At 35.3% G+C, this 23,471-nt stretch overlaps 1 protein-coding gene across 1 annotated transcript; it reads left to right on the top strand.

The window, feature by feature from the left end:
• The first annotated feature begins 8,568 nt into the window (after nucleotides 1–8,568).
• Nucleotides 8,569–10,200, top strand: LOC110455296 (C-type lectin domain family 17, member A-like). Its single transcript, XM_021505345.1, has one exon. The coding sequence runs from the start codon at nucleotides 8,573–8,575 to the stop codon at nucleotides 9,314–9,316; it is 744 nt and encodes a 247-aa protein (XP_021361020.1). The 5' UTR covers nucleotides 8,569–8,572; the 3' UTR covers nucleotides 9,317–10,200.
• Nucleotides 10,201–23,471: the final 13,271 nt, after the last annotated feature.

Raw genomic sequence — 23,471 nt, 5'->3', positions numbered from 1 at the left:
TCTTAATGTCTAGTGCTGGTATTGATTGAAAATATAGATCGATCTATTTCATAAGATGTTGTCTATTTCACACAAAAAAATAAAATATTTTCACATACATGGAAAAATAACATCGACAATTGATTGTTAATAACTTTATTTTATTAATTTAAAACCCCCAAACTAACTTAGAATTTGATAATTTGCCTAACAATTACAGACATTTTGATAGATAACATGCACATATCACTAAGGTCAGTGAACTTACCTGTGTGATTGGTAGGGTAAGTATGAAACTGATTATGATTTGTTTACCTTTATCTTTCAGTAACAATTTTGTTTGTTTGTTAGATTTGTTTAAAGTCGTATTAACAGCTAAGGTCATTTAAGGACGGCCTCCCCTGTGTGCAAGATGCATGCGTGTAGCGTATGTGTGTGTATTTTGGGAGGCTGCGATATGTTCGTGTTTGTCTCCTTGTGATAGCGCGGAATTGATTCCGACTTTATAGTGCTACCTCACTGAAACATACTGCCGAAGACATCCAGCGAGACGCCCCACCCGGTCACATTATACTGACAACGGGCGGACCAGTCGTCCCACTTCTTATTTGCTGAGCGTTAAGCAGGAGTATAAACTACCATTTTTAAAGACTTTGGTAAGTCTCGGCCAGGGGACAGAACCCAAAGCCTTCCTCATACGGGGCGAACGCTCAACAAATGGCCAAAAGTGAGCCATTGTCAAGGTAGACATTAGGAAAGGAAAGTTGTTTTGAAAAGAGAGGAGAGATAAGGTCCCAAATTTAGTCGCCTCTTACGATAATGCAATTGGGGGCAGCAGGTACAATTCTTACGTCAGTAACATTATTTGTTGTAAAAAACGTATGAGAAACGAAATCACCCAATCTATAGTACATGTATTCTATTATTGATATTTTTCTAATTCAAATCACAGTTACAATTTTATTTTTAGTATAATTAGTAAAAAATGTGCATGACTAAAGTGATGTTGGTACTGCTTATTAGATATCGTTCACTGATAATTTAGACATTAACTTTCATTCAAACAACAATGGGCGTTGCTTCCCTTTGGTAGAGTATATTCAACTAGACATAATTCCATACAGTTTTCTATGGTAAAACCGTATTAAACATCTCTGTATGCCCATAGGTAGGTAATACAAATGTACTTTGCTATTGAAATCAAAGATTATTTTATGTAGGTAAGAAGGGCGAGAGTGACAACAGGAGGAGTACAAAGACGGAAGAAGAGAGGAAAAGAGAGGGACGATAAATATGTTGTACTTGTGAAACTCCATAGCTCTTGACCATTTTTGTGATAACTTCGTCTAGCGGCGGGATCAATATTTATGATTAGTGAATAAAGATAAGTAATTAACGTCTTGACTATACTTCCAAAAGATAGTTCATAGATATTTATTACTAAATAATCTTGGTGCAAGTAACCAACATTGTAGCATCTGACATTAAATAAGAGGCCAGGACTTGTGAAAATTCTGTCATAGTCGAAATCATTCAGATGAAATACTGTAGATACATATTCTACAATGTAAATTTAAAGATTTCTGACTCTTTTGTTTTCAATTTAAATAGCATTACTCATCAATTACTCTGCATCTATGTTTTTTTCTAATAACGTTTTACCCATTTGTGGCCTGTCCAATGCAAATCTACTAACACCATGAGCACCAAGGGTTCACTCTGTATATAGATTAATAAATTTATAATCAAAAATGACTGGTGTACAGCCGTACGATTCAGCTGTACTTTGTGACTTAGTGTGGAATTATTGATTATGTAAACGTACTAGTGTTTACTGTCCATACACCTTATCTTGATGTACATCCTGTATTGCAATATAATTTAATGCACGCACTGAACGTAACTAATATGCATTAGAAATATATTATTATTAGAACAATGACGCGATAATATTAAAAAAATGCAAATGTCGCTTTTTTAATATGTATTGCCTAGGCAGTTTATAGTAGATAAACACGGTAACTGGGCGGCACTACTTTGATGGAAATGCCGGTATGAACGAAAGTCAATTACACCCTGTCTCCAGGACACATACTCGCATACAAACATACACAATATACATGGATACACACCCTTAAATGAACTGTAATAGCATCCAGACTCAGTTTTCACTGGTTTATTACAATAGACGCCAAGCACATATAGTGCAGTGATATCATCTATTGCATACAGTACAGTGATTTCAACTAGGTGAATAGTATCTATAGTGCATCATTAGAAACTACTATTTAACTTGATAATCATGTAATCTTAAAGCATTTGTTCTCTTTCTATTATTATTAATATCAATCTTAAATGTTAATAGTAATGGGATACTTGGAGAAGTTCTCATTATAGGATGTCTTGCACAGGTTGATGCTATCTAATTACTATGAAACCGCATGTCCATCATCCTGAAATACTAAAAGTTTTTCATTGGTAATGTTTTATAGATGGAACACAAAAGTAATGTTTTTTATGAGTATTTCAGGTGATTTTTTTTAAGATGAAATGATATGTATCATGTGTTTTAATAGTTTTTCGTAGGTCAGCATTTGGCCGGATATTAATTCCTGTCAATGTTTTTTTATTGTATTTGTTTTACTGTGAATTAATATGTGACACTTCAATAAAATAAAAATAAATTCTTATTCTTCTTCTTATTATTAATATATTACTTAAATGACCCTAGCTGTTATTAGGACGTTAAACCCGGTACAAACAAACATATATATTCTATCCTAAACCTTAATGGAACTTACAAGGATCTAAAGCAAGATATCCAATTTATCTGCGATCTCTGTACTGGCAATATGTTAGACATCATAAATAACTGGTTTTAATAACTTAACTTCTTTATTACATTAAACATAAAATCACAGACTTCAATGATAACATCAAATTATCTTTAAGTGGAATATCCTGTTGAAACACCAAATGTATAACTTAAAAAATCTGTCTTTTACAGAGATTACATATTATAAGCTAAAATTCAAAATCTAAATTAATAACCCATTAGCACCTTGATATCCAACCATACTAACATAATTGTTACTTTGTAATCAAACTGATACAAAACCTAACACTTACCAAAACTGCCGGCCCGATGAACTCAAGGCAAAAGTGCTGAAAAAACTTCCATTGCTATACATTTACTAATGTTTCTAACTGTTCTGAAAGTTTTCCCGTATCTCCAAAGTATTGAAGAAGGTCTCGAAGATATTTCGACAAAACCCTAGACCAGTTTCCCTCACATTTATCTGCAGTTAATTGTTAAAACACTGCGATATTCTGTATCATGTGAAAACCAGTTCATCAGCAAATTCAATGATGTTACAGATGTAGTATTTATATAGATATAAGAAAACGATTCATAACAAAAAAAACACAAACAGCAAATTACACTGTAGACTTGGAGAATTTCTGGCCGCAGTTACGATTCACGAAATACTACAAATTCACAGATTATATAAAGGACCCCCCTTTTTTACGGTGCCTGACAGACTAAAACTAACCGCCTAAATTTAACCTGGCATGTTAGTGACCCAGTGGTAACACTGCCAGTCTCGGTTTCTCTATGTAAACCCACCAATAGAGTAAACTAGGTGTGATTTCTACAATACATGAGCCCATATATTATAAATGGTATTATTAACCATATTTAAAACACCTGTCCCCGGTTTATTCTGGGGACAAAATAGCTCGAACTGGTATACAGTAAAGAACTGACCATTCCGGTTTACATGAGATGGTCTACCATTGCCTACCCTGTGGTACCACAGTGTAGGCGTACTTCCCATATATGAGCTGATATATGATAAAGAAATCTCAACCTTTGGAATTAGCCTGTCAGCCATCCGCTTGTCCTACAACTGTATGAATATTACAAAGCCGTTGAAAAGATTCACTCGGTTCAAAACCTGTCAAACTTACCATTTCGCTAAAACAATATTTCTTAATATAATCAAAGAATGAATCAAGTCTATTTGTACATGGTGTATATGTCTCTTTAAGATTTGGTACTTTTTAAAATATCAAGGGAACCGATAGCTGCTACCAACGTTTCATTTTTCTCCCTATTAATCTACGAGATCTAATTGTAACGTCGTGGAGTGTGTTTCCAGTGTTAGTGTATACTTTTTGATCAAAGGTATATTCTGGTCACTCCATCTTGGATCCGTCTGGTCCTGGCTCTTGGCTCCTTTGGTTGTTCTGTTAACTACTCTACTCCAACAACAACTCGAGACAGAAATACAATTTAACTTTGATATTTATTCAAATCCCAACTTCATATCTTCAAACACTGTACACAATGGCATCCTTAATTAATATATAATAGAAAGTGAGAATAACGACGGAGTGCCGTTATAAATAAAAGTGATGAGTAAGTATCCTTAATGGATACTTAAACAATAGTAAGGGCTAAGTATCCTTAATATATTGTAACAACTTCGGACGTGGATGTACCGAAGTAGGTTTTAATATTAGAAAATGTTTTATCTAAGACCTTTCATAAATAATGAACATTAATGTATGTCTAAGTAAACTATACTAGTACAAAATAGCTAAGTATCACACCCGTGGTTAGGCGGACTTAGAATATATTTTGGTGTTATTCTTGGCGTATCATAACATAAGGTCATTAAAGAGACTTGTATCTATATATAGTGTATTGGAGACGGGAGACGGTAGGCCTACTTAGTCACTACGGTAGTAGTAACCTCCATGGTTCTGGTGTTTAGCTGGACACTGGTGATGAGCTTGGTTGCTTGGACTGTATAGGAGGGTATGAAAGCCTGGCCGCTTGGTTAGGAGATCATGGGCGAACTCCGTTGAATCTGCCGCGGGATCCAACTTTTATACCCTTCTCCAAAACTTCTGACCAATCAGAATTTAGTATATTCGGGGCTCTCGGCACAGAACACTATAACTAAATAACTCACTAAAGCCCGAGAGCTCCGAACGCACATCTGCAATGGCGGATGAGTCGTCTGTTTAACAGGCTTCGCATAGCATAAACATGGATTACAACCAAAATACAACAAATCATGAGTGACAACATTACAACCTATAAAGAGAATGTTCTCAACATACTAGGCTGTTGTATCTACGAGTCGGTAAGTGATTATTTCAGCCGTAAGGAACAGAAACATGCGAGTCCATGTGAGAGCATGATTCTAAATATAGCGCACGACTGATGTAAACACATCACCGACTCGATGATTCTAAACTTGTAAACACGAACTGTTTCAATTGAGGCAATATTAAATGGTATCATAATTAGATAACTTGTAACTAAAAGACATTTACTATACAGGTTGATTATGATAATAAATGTAGTAGACAAATAACCAAGTTATTTATCAATACACAGACTATAGCAGGTAGGCAAAAGTACAGTCGTTACATGATATACTTCACATGGTACCTCTCGGCTTCCGTAACATATATTATTACTTGCAGTGCATTGAATGTAACCTATATACATTACGTACATACGAACATTATTCAGGTGTTTATTGCGATGATCAAGGTGACAAGGTGTATATAAGGGGACCTGTTTACATTTGCCGTAAACACACGGAAATTTTAAATGGAATTATAAAATGTAGCATTTTTATGGAACTGACACCCTAAGTAACAGAATATTTTGAATACCATCCTTTCCTCCCACAAATGTACTAAAATATCAGATCAGCCATATCAAATGTAATGAAAATAAGGGCATGTCCTGAATTCTGGTATATACCTACAAGTGTATGAGTTTTCAGGACTGTTTTTCTAACTAATAAATCAGTTGAGACTCGGTATTGGATATTTTGATAATTGTTATTCCTTGAACAAAGCTCGGCTACTATTCCAGCTATGTATAATAAAGAATTGAAATAAATACCATATTCACCAACGACTCGTTATGTAACCTCTATATAATCCATAATTGTAAATTATAAGACGGGATCAACATATATCACGCAATATTGATTAATTAAGGGTTTATTCTACATCACACATTAGGCCTGATAATTTTCGAAACAGGTTCATCTCAAAAAGGACTACGTCCAGTTTTATTTCAGACGGCTGTTGTGATCATAAAAGAAATTCTGGATAAAAAACCTACTTTTTATCTTTATATAAATCAATGAAATATGATAAACAGGTACGTTAAGACATTTTGATCATCAGACGAAAGATGTACCTTGATACACCTTAGTAATATAAAGAAGCAGAGGAATATCAACTTCTGATTTGAATACATATATATATTTGACGATGAAACAAAACATAGTTAAAACGGTTAATTTTTTGCCAGACGAGCACGCGACGTTTTATCAGACTCGCTACGTTAATCATGAACCACATGTTAACGATTCTGCTGTTCAGCCATTACCGAACTTCGATCGGTGGGCTCTGTATTCCATGAGGAATGCCTTTTTCCATATCACACCCAGTATCAACCCGAGGCTAACAGCCGGAGACTATCAACCCGAGACTATCAGCCCGAGGGTCGAAAAAAGGCGTGTTTTATTCTGTTTATTACATAATAACTAATAAAAGCTACTATCTTATATTATGATCTGTTTTTCTTTTGAAATACGATTTTTTTTCAAAAGGGGTGTGATACTGATTTTGCGGGCTGATATGGCGAGGGCTGATATAGGTTAGAGCAATTGTGTCATATCGCATAATCAAAAAACCCGTATTTAGTAGAAAGTATGTAATAAAAAACATTATCATATGTTTACTAATAATAACACCTTTTTTGTATATGTGATAAGTCTAAAATGTCCACAAGTTGATATCAGCCCGGGTGATATAACACCCCTTGGAGTGATATCACATCCCCTTGAAAGTGATATCACACCCCCTAGAAAAGTGATATCACACCCCCTCCTAAATTTCCGGATTTTGCCGTTTCCGCTTATTGTTGTCTGTTTTTAATGTAAACAAAGCCCCACCAAAATTTCCGGATGACGCCGCTTCCGTATTTGGATTTGCTTATTAGTGATACACCTGTCGTCTGCGTAGACAAAAAAAAACGATGGCGACTATAGCTAGTACTGACGAGGACATTTTAGAGGAACTGGCAGCAAGGATTGTTGAACTAGATGAATTAATCCTGGAAAAGGAGACGAAACATGTAATGGATGCAGGGGGCCGATTTAATAATGCTAGTTAATGATACCGAAGCTTTCGTGGAACAAGAAGGAACAAGGATACATTTCCTCATCTTCCATGAGAACAAGAATACTGCGAGAAAAACGCAATCCGTCATCAAAATTTTCACGGAATATCTGATGTCTCAAAATGAGTGGAGATCTCCAGATTCTATTGACTCGTTTCAGTTGGCGGATTACATGCCCAGGTTTTTCATGAACGTCAGAAAAAACGATAAATCTGAGTACGAACCATCAGGTCTGAGGTGTTTACAATCCAGCATTTACCGTTACCTACAGGAGAAGCACTACGACGTCAATATTTTGACCGATATTAAATTCAAACATTCTCGTGATGTGCTAAGTGCCAAAATGAAGAATTTGAAGACTCAAGGCAAAGGAAACCACCTAAATGCTGCTGATTCACTAAAAAAGGAAGAAGTGTCAATCCTGTATGAAAAAGGGGCGCTTGGTTTAGACAGTATTCAAATGAATAATAAATAGTTCTATAAGCTTGGTAGCTGTTGGTTCTAGTGAGTATTACTGTAATCATTAAGTGAGGAATGCCCAATGGATATTGAAAATTGTATTGTGTTGATGATCGATTCAGACAATGATTAAATTGAATTCCAACCAGATCCATCGTGTTATATTGTTAAAACTATAAATAACCATGTTATTTTGTAGGAATTTAGGAATTTCTAAATGTTGACTTTTTATGATAGTTGTTACTGTTTTGTTTATATACATCATTCTTTTTGTTATCATTTTTATGAATATCAGTAAATAAAATAACGAAATGATTTGTTTGTGTATGTTTTGTTTATTTTAAAGGAAAAAAAACATATGATAAAAATTTTATGATATGACCATTTTGATATCACACCCCATATCAGGACTCTCAGGCTGATATTGGGGGCGATATCAAAATGTCACTAAATCCATGCACTGTAGTTATCGATTAACAAGCGCATGCGTATTACATACTTACTAATGAACCGTTTTCCGATATAACGCAGCAGCCGATCTGCTCTCTTTCATTCCGACTTCAGTGCACGTTGTATGATCAATGAACACCATACATGTAAGACCAATTATACATTTAAGTGCAATCGTGTATGGGTATCGGACCAGTGTTACGTAGCCTATTACCTATATCCAAATAATTAAGGTCGACCAGACAGGTGTTTCTAGGCTCCATGATGAAGTACCAAAAGAATGAGTTAATACTTATATTGATAACAGGGATTATTGTCACGTGTCTTGTAAATTTGTCTAAGGGAAACTGTAGACCGAAAACTCAACTAGTGGCTTTTGATCTGGCAAACGAGGAACCGAAATCACCTCTCGGCCTACAACAGTGTGAACGGGAATGTTTCTCCGATAAAAACTGCCAGCTAATGGTGTACAATGTTAATAATTTAGCATGTTATACAGTGACGAGCAGTGATTCCGCTGTAGCCGCAGGGGCCTCGAATTTTGTTGTAAAATTACGCAGTGAAATTGCATCAAATCTGGATACGTCTTACTTGTGTAGGAACCACCAGTGTGGAAACGGATCCTTCTGTGCTGCTTTATCCAGTGGTGTTTTAGTCTGCATGGCCGGATTATGTGGACAACCTGTGTCTATCACGAATGCAGCTGTGAACGCTAATAGCTACTCCATATCTGCGATAGCAACATATTCGTGTAATAACGGATATTATTCCATTGGTTCGAGTGACATCACGTGCAATTCTTCTCTAGAATGGACTGATGCCTCTTTGGTTTGTTGCAAAGACGGATTCACCTATGACCAAGGCACACAAATGATGTATCAAGTATTTTCGCAAAATAAGAATTACGATGAAGCGTTACTTCATTGTTCTGGCTTAGGGTCGGGACTTTTAAAAGTTAATAACACAGAAAGGATGAACGTTTTGTCTATCTACCTATCTACTGGGCAATTTTACACAGATGCGTCCGATCTTGTCACGGAGGGTTCCTGGATCTTCTCTGACGGCAGTGACGTAGATATGACATTATTTGGTCCTAACGAGCCAGATGGAGGAACAACTGAAAATTGTGCAATTTTCGGAGCCGGTTCTAAACTTTACGACGTAAAGTGTAACACGAACAGATATTTCATTTGTGAAGTAAGGTGATGTTTTCCTCGGTCTACCATCTACTCATTAGTTTCAGGTAATATTCAAACAATAATTTTCCCACGGAGAAATCAAAAACTGACAAAAAAAACTTGCGCGATATGTTTGCACCAGAATCATCATTTATTAGTGTATAACTGTTGATAATAATGGATGTGTTAACTTGCGTTAATTTTATTTGATATGTAAATGAGAAAAAGATTAAGTTTAAACTCTAGGGAGTTTTCTGTGAATATTTGTTATAAACTGTAATGCAATAAATAGTTTTAAAATTGCCCAATGGATTTAGTATAGTCTGTCTAAACAGGGTAGGATGGGACCATAAAAATGCCTGTTGGAAAAGAGTTCCTCTTCTACATCCTACATAGTCTATAATGCTTTGGAAAAAAATCTAGTATAGACAGTGTACTTGTGTAACGAATATTTTGTATTACATAAACCGATTTATTTCGAGTAGATTTTTGATTGAGAGATATTTTTGAAGTTCATTTCGTTGTCATAAAACCTTTAACTCAATCATGTTCCTATTAAGCTTCCACGTCTATCCTGTATCATCAACTTATCATTCACACGATGTCTGTATTTTATGGGAATATTTCTGGTGAACACGTTTTACTAGGCTGTACCAGAACTTCTATGGTGTCAGCGTCTCAAGCGTAATATATTACAACATATTGGTCATGAACCTCATTGCAGAATATTTTCCTCATAATTTAATCCTGTTTTTCAATTATTATGTAGTATTGTACGCTGATATGTGGGGTGATGTCTTCATTTCGGAACTGTGTGTTTCGGGTACATAGGAATTGAAAGTGATAAATATGTCATGTCGGTACAAAATGTGGACATTCTGTATGCTTGACCCATTGACGAAAATGACATTCATTTTTGTATAACACAGGTGACCTCATCACTGCGTATTGATACACTATAATGACGTAGAACAGGGCGTACTTGGTTCACGTCGGTCGTGAACATGTAGTTTTGTTATGCTAATATGAATTGACATTAAACATGATTGGCTCTATTATAAAGCTATGATAAAGTGTGTAAAGAATACGATGATAATATACGACTTGTATAAATCCTACTAATCGAATTTGGAAAATAGAACTATATTTGTGATTGTTTTCTATCGCGATTCATGGAATATGTCCAGTTTTATTTTGACCACATGAATGTTGAAAAGAAAAATAATTTGTATTCCTTATATAAAACCGTACGCAAGAATCTTCAACTATCGCGATGCGACATCGACTATAAAGTATAACCTAAAACTCGCATTATTACGTTTGCTTTCAATTAATTATAGGACAGGTGTTAATTACAAATATGTGAAATATTGCTTACATGTACAAAACTTCTAATAAATGTTTGTGAAAATTTTACTTCAGTGACACAATTGCTTTTTGCCTTTTTTATAAACATGTGAAATATAACTTTAATGACACAATTTTGTATATTAACAAAAATTTGAAATATTCCTATAATTACACAATTGCATTTTTATAAGCATGTGAAATATTACTATTGTGTCAAAAACTTTACTTTTTTCACGTAAAATATTACTTAAGTTTTACTACAGACACGTGTAAATCACTATTGTGGTGCAAGTTTGACTACAGACACGTGTAAATCACTATAGTGGTCCAAGTTTTACTACAGACACGTGTAAATCTCTATTGTGGTGCAAGTTTTACTACACACACGTGTAAATCACTAGTGTGGCGCAAGTTTTACTACAGACACGTGTACATCACTATTGTGGTGCAAGTTTTACTACACACACATATAAATCACTATTGTGGTGCAAGTTTTACTACGGACACGTGTACATCACTATTGTGGTACAAGTTTTACTACAGACACGTGTAAATCTCTATTGTGGTGCAAGTTTTACTACAGACACTTGTAAATCACTATTGTGATGCAAGTTTTCCTACAGACACGTGTACATCACTATTGTGGTGCAAGTTTTACTACAGACTCGTGTAAATCACTATTGTGATGCAAGTTTTCCTACAGACACGTGTACATCACTATTGCGGTACAAGTTTTACTACAGACACGTGTAAATCTCTATTGTGGTGCAAGTTTTACTACACACACATATAAATCACTATTGTGGTGCAAGTTTTACTACAAACACGTGTAAATCACTATTGTGATGGAAGATTTACTACAGACACGTGTAAATCACTATAGTGGTCCAAGTTTTACTACAGACACGTGTAAATCTCTATTGTGGTGCAAGTTTTACTACAAACACGTGTAAATCACTATTGTGATGGAAGATTTACTACAGACACGTGTAAATCACTATTGTGATGGAAGATTTACTACAGACACGTGTAAATCACTATAGTGGTCCAAGTTTTACTACAGACACGTGTAAATCTCTATTGTGGTGCAAGTTTTACTACACACACGTGTAAATCACTAGTGTGGCGCAAGTTTTACTACAGACACGTGTAAATCTCTATTGTGGTGCAAGTTTTACTACAAACACGTGTAAATCACTATTGTGATGGAAGATTTACTACAGACACGTTTAAATCACTATTGTGGTGCAAGTTTGACTACAGACACGTGTAAATCACTATTGTGGGGCAAGTTTTACTACAGACACGTGTAAATCTCTATTGTGGTGCAAGTTTTACTACAAACACGTGTAAATCACTATTGTGATGGAAGGTTTACTACAGACACGTTTAAATCACTATTGTGGTGCAAGTTTGACTACAGACACGTGTAAATCACTATTATGGTGCAAGTTTTACTACAGGCACATGTAAATCACTATTGTGGTGCAAGTCTTACTACAGACACGTGTACATCACTATTATGGTGCAAGTTTTGCTACATTCATATGGACTATGACTTTCCCCCCGCATACATGTAAATCTACATGTTACTATAGAGATTAGCAATGACCCATACGAGTGAACTAAAACTTAAGGGATACAGACAATTTCCATGTGTCGTACTGAGGAACATTGTATTCTACACGTGTAATATACCATGTGAAAATGGGGTATAACCTCCAATGGGATGGGAATTGTATTCTTCAATAAAAGTCATCAGTTTTAAAATATTTTATATCAAAGTTTTACTTTATCCACAAACAATGAACGTATCAAACGTGCCTTGTATGAATGTTTATGGAGTTTGAATTGTGTAAAAACAATAATGTTTTAAGACATTCACTGCAAGAAATGAATACGAAACTATATGTATTACAAGTTTATTGTTATATAGAGTCAAATCGATGTGCTAGTCTTTGCTGTAACGTCACTAAGTCGCCATAACTGATGATAGGAAGTTAAACAAAATAAAACCGAACCAGTGATTGTTTGTTTACCAGCACATCACTCTTTCATCACTCTTTTATTCCTCATAAATGAGAGTGTATAATACAAAATATGAATAGGAAAATAATACAATGTAAAAATTGCAATTAATACATTTTTCTTTATCGTTCACTGTATTATTGTTCTTTGCGGGGGGGGGGGGGGGGGGTGTATTCACCCTTACATTCAATCTGGTGTACATTATACTAGGTCTGCAGCGTTGAAATATATCTGTGCTGCTTTCCAAAGGAAATAAGCACTGTACTGCGCAAATTCGCAGCACACAGTTTTGTTATCAAAATCATGAGTGTCTATGGTCCCTTTGAATAGAGTTACTACACATTCCTCCTCTGCCATTTGAGACAATAGCAGATACGGTTGAACACCATAGTACATATATAGTGTATTTGTCCATGAAGGTGTCCCTTAAAATGAATGTCACATTACAGTCCTGCACTTGCTACATATTTTATTATGTTCTACTGGTGGGCAGGTTATCATTTTGCAAATATATAATTTTACTTTCTTGTCCGTGTTTTGCAGCTTTAACAAATTATACGGTTCACTATATGTCAAATATATATTTTTAAAACGACTAAAATCACAATCACTGTTCATTCTTGCTTTCAGTAGTGTGTTTTTGCGTATATCCATCGCTGCTTTCACGATGTATTTCCACTCGCGTCGTGCTGGACAGTTTCCATCTTCAGCATATTGACATATATACGATGTTCATTTGTATTTTTGAAGAATTTCAACTATATCTGGCACGAATCCTCCCTGTTTCTTCAATCTTTCATCTTGTTCTAAGAATTTCAAGAGTCTACGAATGAAGATATCCTTTGCTGTACTATTTGGCGAGCTACTAATTAGACACTGTAGAAAGTTTAGTTTCCTTTTTTCAAGGTCACTATTAATTTGTTTAATGCCTAGAATCGTTTCACACATACGAAAACATATTTGATCGATTGTCATTGAATGCTGTCATTTAACTTATAAATGTGAATTTTATTGTTGAACACTCAACAGCAATTTACACATAATGTTAACCTGTCGAAAAATGGTGTGTGTACCACTACATCAGCTATCATCGGGAACAATGCTTCCGCTGAGACTAGCTTTGACCTGGGGGATTCTCTTTTCTCTATAAACGCAGGAGGTGAAGAAAAAGTGCGAAAGGATTGGATTGTTTTATATCCCTCTCTGGTTATGTTTCTTCTGCAGCTCATAATTCTTTCATTGCTTTGCAGCCCATTAATTGGACACTCATTGCAGCCCATTAATTGGACATTCATTGCAGTCCATTAATTGGACATTCATTGCAGCCCATTAATTGGACACTCATTACCGCCCATTAATCGGACATTCATTGCAGCCCATTAATTGGACACTCATTGCAGCCCATTAATCGGACATTCATTGCAGCCCATCAATTGGACATTCATTGCAGCCCATTAATTGGACATTCATTGTAATGTTGTGCATTTATGATTCCTGAATGACAACCTTTACAAGTAAAATGATCGTTTTGCAATGGAAAGCTTCTGATAACGACCCCTGAAGTTTTTTTCCGGTTTTTGTTTTGTTTATTCCTATTTTCAAACATCTTAATTTTGAACAAAGATATTTCTGTAAAATGCATCGCAACATTTTGTTCTAATTAATGACGCTGCGAGATTCAAAGGACGTGAAGATAAGAAATGCAGGAATCCAGACTAGGACAGGAAGGAAATGGTCTGCAAGCTAGTCTGTGGAGCAGGCCGAGGGCGCTCTCAAGCACCGGGACATCGTCGGAGCAACCTGCTCAGGCCGGCAAGGGTTGGGGACAACCCATTTTCAGACGTGGGAAGGATCAGATGATAAGGAGAAAAGATCTCTGGTACAGGGAGAAATCCGCAGAGAAGAAGAAGGGACCAGGAAAGCAAGGGCAGTGGAAATGGGCTCTCAAGGAGCATGGACGAAATGGAAGCTGCCGGAGCGAAAACTTACATGGACAGACCTGTGGCGCTATGAACCATTGAGGATCCAGTTCCTGTTGCGGTCGGTATACAACACTTTACCATCGCCAGCGAACCTTCATCTGTGGGGACTAGTCGAAGAGCCAAAGTGTCAGCTATGTCAAGAACGTGGGACCATGGGCCATATCCTTTCGGCATGCAAGACAGCGCTAACACAGGGACGATACCGGTGGAGACATGACCAGGTGCTTCGGGAATTGGCAGATGTTCTCGAGGTGGAAAGGAAGAAGAAGAGACCACCTCGTAAGCACAAACCATCCTTCATCCGGTTTGTAAAAGCAGGGGAGAAGGAGACGAAAGCAACATCAGGCAACACTGGCATTCTGGAAGGGGCAGAGACATGGGAGATGAGAGTTGACCTGGGGAAGAAATTGGTGTTTCCGGACGTCGTACAGACAACGCTACGTCCGGATGTGGTGATATGGTCTGCCGAATCCAGGCAGATTATAGTCATCGAGCTGACTGTGCCCTGGGAGGAGCGGTGCGACCAGGCCAATGAGAGAAAGAGAGCCAAGTATACGGAGCTCATGGAACAATGTAGGGAGCGAGGGTGGCGTACTTGGCTGTTTCCTGTGGAGGTCGGATGCAGAGGGTTCCCGGCACGCTCAGCCTGGAAGACATTGCAGGCTGTGGGATTAGTTGGAAAGACACGCAAGACGGCGGTGCGCAGGCTAGCAGAGGCTGCCGAGCGCGCATCATGCTGGTTGTGGAACAGACGGGAGGAGAAAGACTGGAAGCCATCCATTGACGGGCAGTGAGTTGATCGCCACTGTCGACCCACCATCACGAGGACGTTCCGGGACAAGGGTTGAAACGTCTAGAGACTGATGGACCCGGCTGATGATGTCAATGGATTCGCAGTATTTCACCAACTGTATAGGTACAATGAAAGACTTCTTTTGTAAACGACTTCCACAAATATAATACAATAGTGACAATAGTGATAGTTGTGTTAACATTTAACTATAAAACTCGGATAGACAACCAATGCATGAATGAAATGAATAAAAAAGCATACTTATCAATGGTTGTTTATATATGTTTATGCTGATTGATTAATAATCTATATCACAATTCCATCTTTTGTTTACTAAGATTGACAACAACAACAACAACAACAACAACAACAACAACAACATTTTTGGACTTTTCAGACAACGTATGGCGTTACAATGAACATTATATATATGGGTCTCATAAGTAATAACGACAGTATGATCCAATATCGGCACTGGATCAGAACAAACATATGGTGGATGGATGCGTGTTACGTAAATGGATATATGGGCAAATAAGTAATAACGACAGCGCACGTGCAGACAAAGGAATTTGTCAAGTTTTCAGCGCGATCCGCCTCTTTATCAGTTTAGATGAACACATTGTTTACATGTAATATCTGATAAACTTATTCGTTAAAATGAATTTTAGACAAAATAGGTTACCCTGAATAACGAATAAGGACCTAACGATGAAGTTCGTTCCTTATTCATTATTGAATAAAATAAGGAAAAACCTCTTCCTTGCTTATTAGACGACAACGGTGTTGTGTAAGCGTACTAATCTGACTGCTGTGTTGTTGTTTCATTTTCGTAATATAACATATGTATTTACTTCGTGTAGGGAAACACGATTTTTGTTTCCCCCGAGATAAATCATGACAAATCTCGGGGATAAGGGCAAAAATACATAGTTTTCTATTGAGATTATCCAGGCTCTGTATTCATCTGTTTTATCAGTAAACGAGTTTTCAAAACAGAAGACCAGAAAAAAGCTTCAAACTATAGATCATTATGTTTTACCAGCGTTAGGAGTAAGATAATAGAATCACTAATTAGGGAAGAAATTATGATACATATCCGAAAATACAAACTTTTCACAAATCACAGCATAGCTTCATTGAAGGCAGATCTAAGGTGTTACAACTTCTAGAGGTTATTCATGAAAGGACAGAAATGTTGGATAAAGGAGGATGTATCGAAGTTATTTATTGTGATTTTATGAAAACATTTGATTAAGTTTCTTATCAACACTTAATCATAAACTAGCAAACTATGGAATATCGGATATATTCTTCTCCTTGATACCTTAATTTTTACTTGAAAGAAAACAAAAAGGTAGCCGTGAATGAAGAAAAGTCGGAACTGGAACCATGTTATTATTGGCATACCACAAGGGTCAGTTCTGGGACCACTTTTATTTGTAATTTAAATAAATGACATGTCTGATGTAACAAGTCTCAGAACTTATAAATTTTTCGCGGATGAAACGAAAGCATGTAGGGCAATCAATGACGAGGAAGATTGTAAGATTATACAACAAAAGTGGTCAGAGGCTTGGCATCTCGGTTTTCGTCCAGACAAATGCAAAGTGACGCTCGTGGGACACTCCAACTGAAGTACACAGTTACGGAAAATGCAGAAGATTTGAAATTTGTGAACTTCGAAAATGATATCGGTGTCATCATAGACAATAAATTATCATTTGATAAATATATATCTAAATATAGCTAATTCTATTACGGGAGTTCTACGAAGAACAATGAAATATATGAACTCGCAGAGTTTTAGGTTGCTAGACACATCCGTAGTAAGACCACACTTTGAATACGCGAATCAGGTTTATTGACAATAGAAAACGTTCAGCGTCGAGCAACGAAGCAAGTACCTAGCCTAAAGGACTTATCATATATGGAGCGATTAGAAAATAGAAGATCACGTGTAGATATGATAGAGATATACACAATATTGCCTGGGAAATATGACTATGAAGTATCAAACATATTAAATGTCAGGAAAGTTCATCTACAGCTGGAAACAAATTTAAAATGTTACAAATTGCATTCAAGTTTAAATATAAGAAACTTTTCTTTTACACATAGAACTGTTGAACAACCGTCCGTCTAATGTTGTGAATATAAGCACAGTTAAACAATTTGAATAAAAACTAGATGAACACTGGCAAAACTAAGCGCAGAAATACATTTTTAAAGAAAAGGTCGAAACCTAAACGTTTTTGAAATACTTTTTTTTTATTTAATCATATCTTATTGCAGAGCTGACTGTGATAAAATTGTAAAAATCTTAATTTTGTCGGAATAAAGTCTATGCATATGTATCTATATATCTATCAAACGACACAGTCGACACTGGTAAAATATCCTTATTTATTTTTCATTTCTATTTATTTATTCCATGCATGATATCAACAACTATATAAAATACCAATTTACCGAATTATTAGAAATGACGACATCATTGATGGGTACATATATTCGGTGTTGTTTAGACACGACAAGCTGAGTCGGTCAGTCTGATTGAAAACATCAGCTTATGCAAAGCATTATTTAAAGAATGACCAAGATTTTGTTTTGGTATATACGGTATATACAGAAAAAAGTGCACATTATTTTCGCTATATACCGTATATACCGAAACAAAATCTTGGGCATTCTTTATAATTTAACTTTAAAAAAGTAGACAAACACGTTGTAAATGCACAGTTAAAGATTTATTTAATCTTTAAGTAAACTAAACAATTGCCCTAAAAAAAGCTGCGTTATAATTTTGCATTCTGAAGTGTAAAAAGTAGTTCCGTCATTAGTTATTTTTCTATTTAAGTATTTTACGATATATACCAAAAACATTATTATGGGGGAGATAGGCAAAATTAAATTACATCTTTTTTTCAATAAACTAGAACAGGTTTATGTTTTAATCAGATTACGTAATAATTAAAACAAAATTGAATAATAGTAAATTCTCTAAAACGTGTCCGGTTATTCGTGAGCAGTATAGAACATATTTGTAGGAATAAATAATTAAAAATTAAAAACAAAAATCAAACCATTTTGCATGATCCGTTCTTACATCTTTTCAATTACAGTGTAGTATCCATGGATTTTATAGACTATCACGACACATATATCAAACAATTATTCTGGAAATGTTTTGGCATTAATTTCCTTTTTCCAACTTTCAGACACTAGTGATCGAAAAATAAAACAATGATGTAATTTTGACATTGGATATAAATACTTAAAAGGAGTATATTTTAAAACAAAACAGACATATACAATCTATGATTACTCAATGACCCGAAATTGAAGAGTTAGACTGTTTTATCAAAACGAGTACAAGATTATTTTTGTATTTGTACGACTTGTTTTTAATTGTGTAGCTCTGAGGTGAAAAAATTGTGTTCTTTTTCTATAACATGGTTTTGTACGTACAGAGGAGGAGACGAACGATGAAAACGGCGATGTTACAAACTCTCAACGGTAAGCACTTCTTGTTCTATAATTGGAATATTGACGTCCTTTGTCTGTTTTTGAAGACAACTTCAACTAGACTTAGGTCTATAGTTCATTAGGGAAAATGAAAAATACATATATACACTAAATTGTAATTGCATGCGGTACGCTATTCTTGGTTCGATTATCGGTTTCAACAAATTTTATTGAGCTAACAAAAGGAGTAGACAACAGGCAGTGCCTATATAAGTCTTCTCCTGACAGTTCGATTATCATTCAGGTATGGGTTCTATATTTATCAATAGTGACGATAGTACCGGAGTACTATTTCTGTTTTTCAATCGTTTCTACATAATTTTATATTCTGTTAAATCTTAAATCGAGTATCGATTGATTTGGCGATAGATACCAGTAACGAACTGTAAGTAAATAAATGGCTTATTTGTTTTCTGAATTGTAAATATACTGTTCATTTAAGAACCCTTGTAAGCGATTACTTCCCTAATGATCAGCTAATGAGACAATTATAGTAATTATTCTGCATATATATTTTTTTCTAATTTATATAAAGATATAGGCAAACCAAACAGCTGTATTACCTATACAACTGTACAATAAGGATCGCGTTGATTTGTTCATCTAATAATGATAATAATAATAATAAACTTTATTTATTGTGGATTAAAAAACCTGATTTAGCCAAAGGCTAATCTCCCACAGGGTCTTCTATGTTAGTAAAATGTGCTAGTGTTTATAAAGTATTTCTTAAAACATAGTAATATAAATTAAACATAAATGACATCTAAAATATAAGTTATGAGATTGCAGAAAATATTACATGCCATTATATAGTACAATACATCAAATATCACAGAAAGCATAACTCTCGTGCCTTGAAGGTCTAGTAATAGTTAAATGGCCGGAGCCTTACATACATATATGCTAATATAGCAAAGTATAAAAATTACCAGGATATACGCTTATATAGCATAAATTAAAAACTGTTTTCTTTATCTTAAAGTATGAATCACAGTAGTGCCTTATAGCTCTATGCTGTTTGATACTGTTTGATACGACGGAGTAGCCCTAATCCACAACCTACCCTCTTCAGAATGAAATTTATATGTTCTGAAAACGATAAGTGGTGGTCTAATTTTACTCCTAATTTTTTTTCAGTCTCTACCTGTTGTATTTTCTCATTTTTAAAAGTCAAATTTAGTTCATTTTCATTTAATTTACAGCGCCTCTGTTTAGTTATTAAAACCATACATTTTGTCTTATCTACGTTGACAATAATTTTATTTTCAGAACCCCAGTCTTCCACTTTCTTTAAATCATGTTCTAATTTCGCTCTGACAAAATCAACCGTTTTACCAGAAGCAGACAGTGTAGAGTCTAAATATTCCGCTTTAAATACGTTTATTTAAAAAAAAAAAAAAAAATCATTAAATGAGGCATTTTTTTTAGTTTAAGGATTACCGTGCCTACTGCCAAAAAGTTAAGGTGTAATTTTAAAATAGATTTTTTACCGACATGACAATATTTTTCATAAATTATTCATGAAAAAAAATCTAACCTCTAACCTTACGGAACTGTTTTGAAAAAAAAATAAAGATTGAATAAGCAAAGCAAAACCTGAGAGTAAATAGAAGTTGGGCCCGACCGGGATTCGAATCCTAGACCTCCGATCACAAGACAGTCACTCAACACAAGGGAGCTACCGATCAATGGAGGCGACCTATGAATTAGGTTATGATATATAAGAATTCGAATTATTATTATTATTATTATTAATGATAGTTTCGTGCCTCAATCTCGCTACTGTCATCATTCGGCTAACCTCGGCTTATTCCAGTACCGAACTCTCTAGTGTTTCATTTGTAGTGTAACAGTGATCCTTAAACAAGAAGTTGTATCGTTTATAATACACTCAATTTATTAAAGGTTCTGAATAATAAACTCGTCAAATTACCTCTCGGTCAAACACCTAGACACGCATTTTAATGTCACCGCGTGCAAAAGGAAACAACCATCCGGTGAACATTTGGGCAATATCCGTATTCATCTGTACACGAAAACTGCCGAGAGCAAGTGCATCTATGCATGACGTGATTTGATTGGTGTCTGGCTGATAGTACAATCGATCTGATTGGTGGTTGATGCATGACGAAAGTCATTTAGATATTCAAGTAGCCAAAGGGTTTCATGGTTTTCTGTTATATATTTCAAAAGCGATTTGTCTGAGATACGATCTAAGTCCCGATGGCGCTTGTTCTATCAGCTTTAGATATTCCCCTGCCCTTCCCAGTCGGTTACAAATAAACGAAATGCACCAAACCTTATGTCAACCATGCATTTTTAGGAAGGCGTTGCTACAACCTAATATTTTAATATCAAACAAACAAAAACAAGTATGCAGAAACATATATTTCAGAGACCAGGATTCGTTTGTCTGTAACTATTTTAGGCGTCGAATTAACTCAAAAGTCGTTTTTACATAATGTAGACCTGTCTATAGAGATCAAGCTTTTGTCAAGATCACGTGTATGTCCATAAACAACTTGTCTATAAAGATCATTTGTCCATAAAGAATACCTGTATATAAAGAGCATTTGTCCATAAAGAATACCTGTCTATAAGTAATACATGTCCATGGAAATCAACTGTCTTTAAACGTCACTTGTATGTAACTACCTACCTATACAAACACCTGTCTACAAGGATCACCTGTATGTAATGCTCACCTATCTGTAAATACGACCTGTCTATAAAAAATGTCTAAACAGAAAACGTGTCAGTAAAGGATTTTTCTATACCGTATGGTTTATATCTGTAGAGGAAGTGTACACTATAAAATAGCAGGGACCTAAAAATATGTTACAGCTATATTTGGACCTAAACTGAGGTTTTGATTGTAATTTTACACGTTTTGTGGGTTTAGATCACTTTTTGGTCAAATTGCTACCCGTAAATATTGTATATTTGACTAGAGGGTAGCATGTTTTACCGAAAATTGATGTATACCCCTAAAACGTGTAAAATTACTCTGAACACCTTAGTTTAAGTCAAAATATAGCTGTAACAAATCCCCAGGTCTCTTTGTATTAAAGCTCTTTTGTTTCGTAGAGAATATCCACGGTTTCGTATATTTATAAACGTAATACATGTACTTTGTACGTGTATATGGTACATAAATGCCGTGAATAAACTTGAATTGGGGTCAGTTCTTGAATGTACTGGAATCGGGGTCAGTGCTTAAAATTTACTGGAAAATAGTTATATTATGGTTTAGTACTTGAATTTTCGTCAATATTTCTGGAAGAGTCTGGGAATCTGAGTGAAAATGCTGGAAAAGTTCGCCCTGAAAAGTCTGTTTGAACTGTGTAATCATCTTAACAACTTACATACAATAGAGACATAGAACAAAGATAGATAAAAAAAGCATTTTCACGCCCCGAGAAATCGCCGCTATCAACGTTAAGAATCTCACGATCTGCCTCAAGGGTAGGACACTACCATCGGAATACGTAATCCGTCGGTGTGACACATTGCACACCTACATCGCCGTTACTTAAGGGTTCCCGCACCACTGCAAAATTTATAACTATATATATATTTTTAATCTTTAAAAGCTTTAATGATTCATCTTCTAATCGAAAGCCATATTTTTCCGTGGAAGCTCTGTGAAAAAGTAACAAAGATGAAATAAACAAACAAAAAAGATTCAACAAATGTCCAGAGAGTAAAAATTGCAGCAGGGTAGGCCTGTATTCAGACTCTGGACCTCCGATCATTACGTGTAAACGGTCGCTCTACCGACTGAACCACCTGCCCTGCAGTAGTTTCCTGACTCAGCCCGAATGCAGTTCTACAGTGTTTTGTCTATTGTGGGACAGGGATACTAATGCATTTTCGTTACTGCAGTACAAAGGTTTCTTTGAAATGGCATAAACGAAACCAACACGATGATAAACAACAAATGTGGATAAAAACAATAACTTTAAAGCCTATTATTGTAAAAAAAACTTTTATTTAACAATAAATGAATACATTGTGTTAATGTATTCGTATGAATGAAACGCGAGAATATCTTGTAATAAGCAATTCATGTATTTCTGAAAAGATTATAATACTGTGTTTTTTTTTAAACTGTTTTTTGCGAATCCAATATTTTGCAAATACGTCGTTTGAAAAGTAACTCTAAAATGTAAAATAAAGTGAAAAGATTAATGTCAATGTCTTTGAGGACAAATGTTTAAATGGTTATCGGGGTTATGTAAGAAGCCCGGCAATTGCAGATATTGCATATATGTAGCAGTATTGCAGTATCATAAAAGCATTTGTAATCCTGAAATGCATGTAACACTGTACACTATGACATGATATGGAGTCCAGAAATGTTATGGCTGAGTGATCACAATTCTGTTATCATCTTGATCATCTGAATTGCCTTCCAGATTCACTGACCCGTGCATATGACCTACTGTTAGATTTAAGATAACATTTCTTTCATATTTACCTATCACAGTTATAAGAAA

The sequence above is a fragment of the Mizuhopecten yessoensis genome, unplaced genomic scaffold (genome assembly GCF_002113885.1).
Source record: "Mizuhopecten yessoensis strain PY_sf001 unplaced genomic scaffold, ASM211388v2 scaffold923, whole genome shotgun sequence".
NCBI classification, from domain to species: Eukaryota; Metazoa; Mollusca; class Bivalvia; order Pectinida; family Pectinidae; genus Mizuhopecten; species Mizuhopecten yessoensis.
Note: the sequence above shows the minus strand (reverse complement) of the source record. Positions and strands in the feature narration are given on the sequence as shown.

Excerpts from the sequence above, each read along its gene's own strand:
- LOC110455296 (XM_021505345.1), top strand. The coding sequence starts at position 8,573 with ATGGTGTACAATGTTAATAATTTAGCATGTTATACAGTGACGAGCAGT.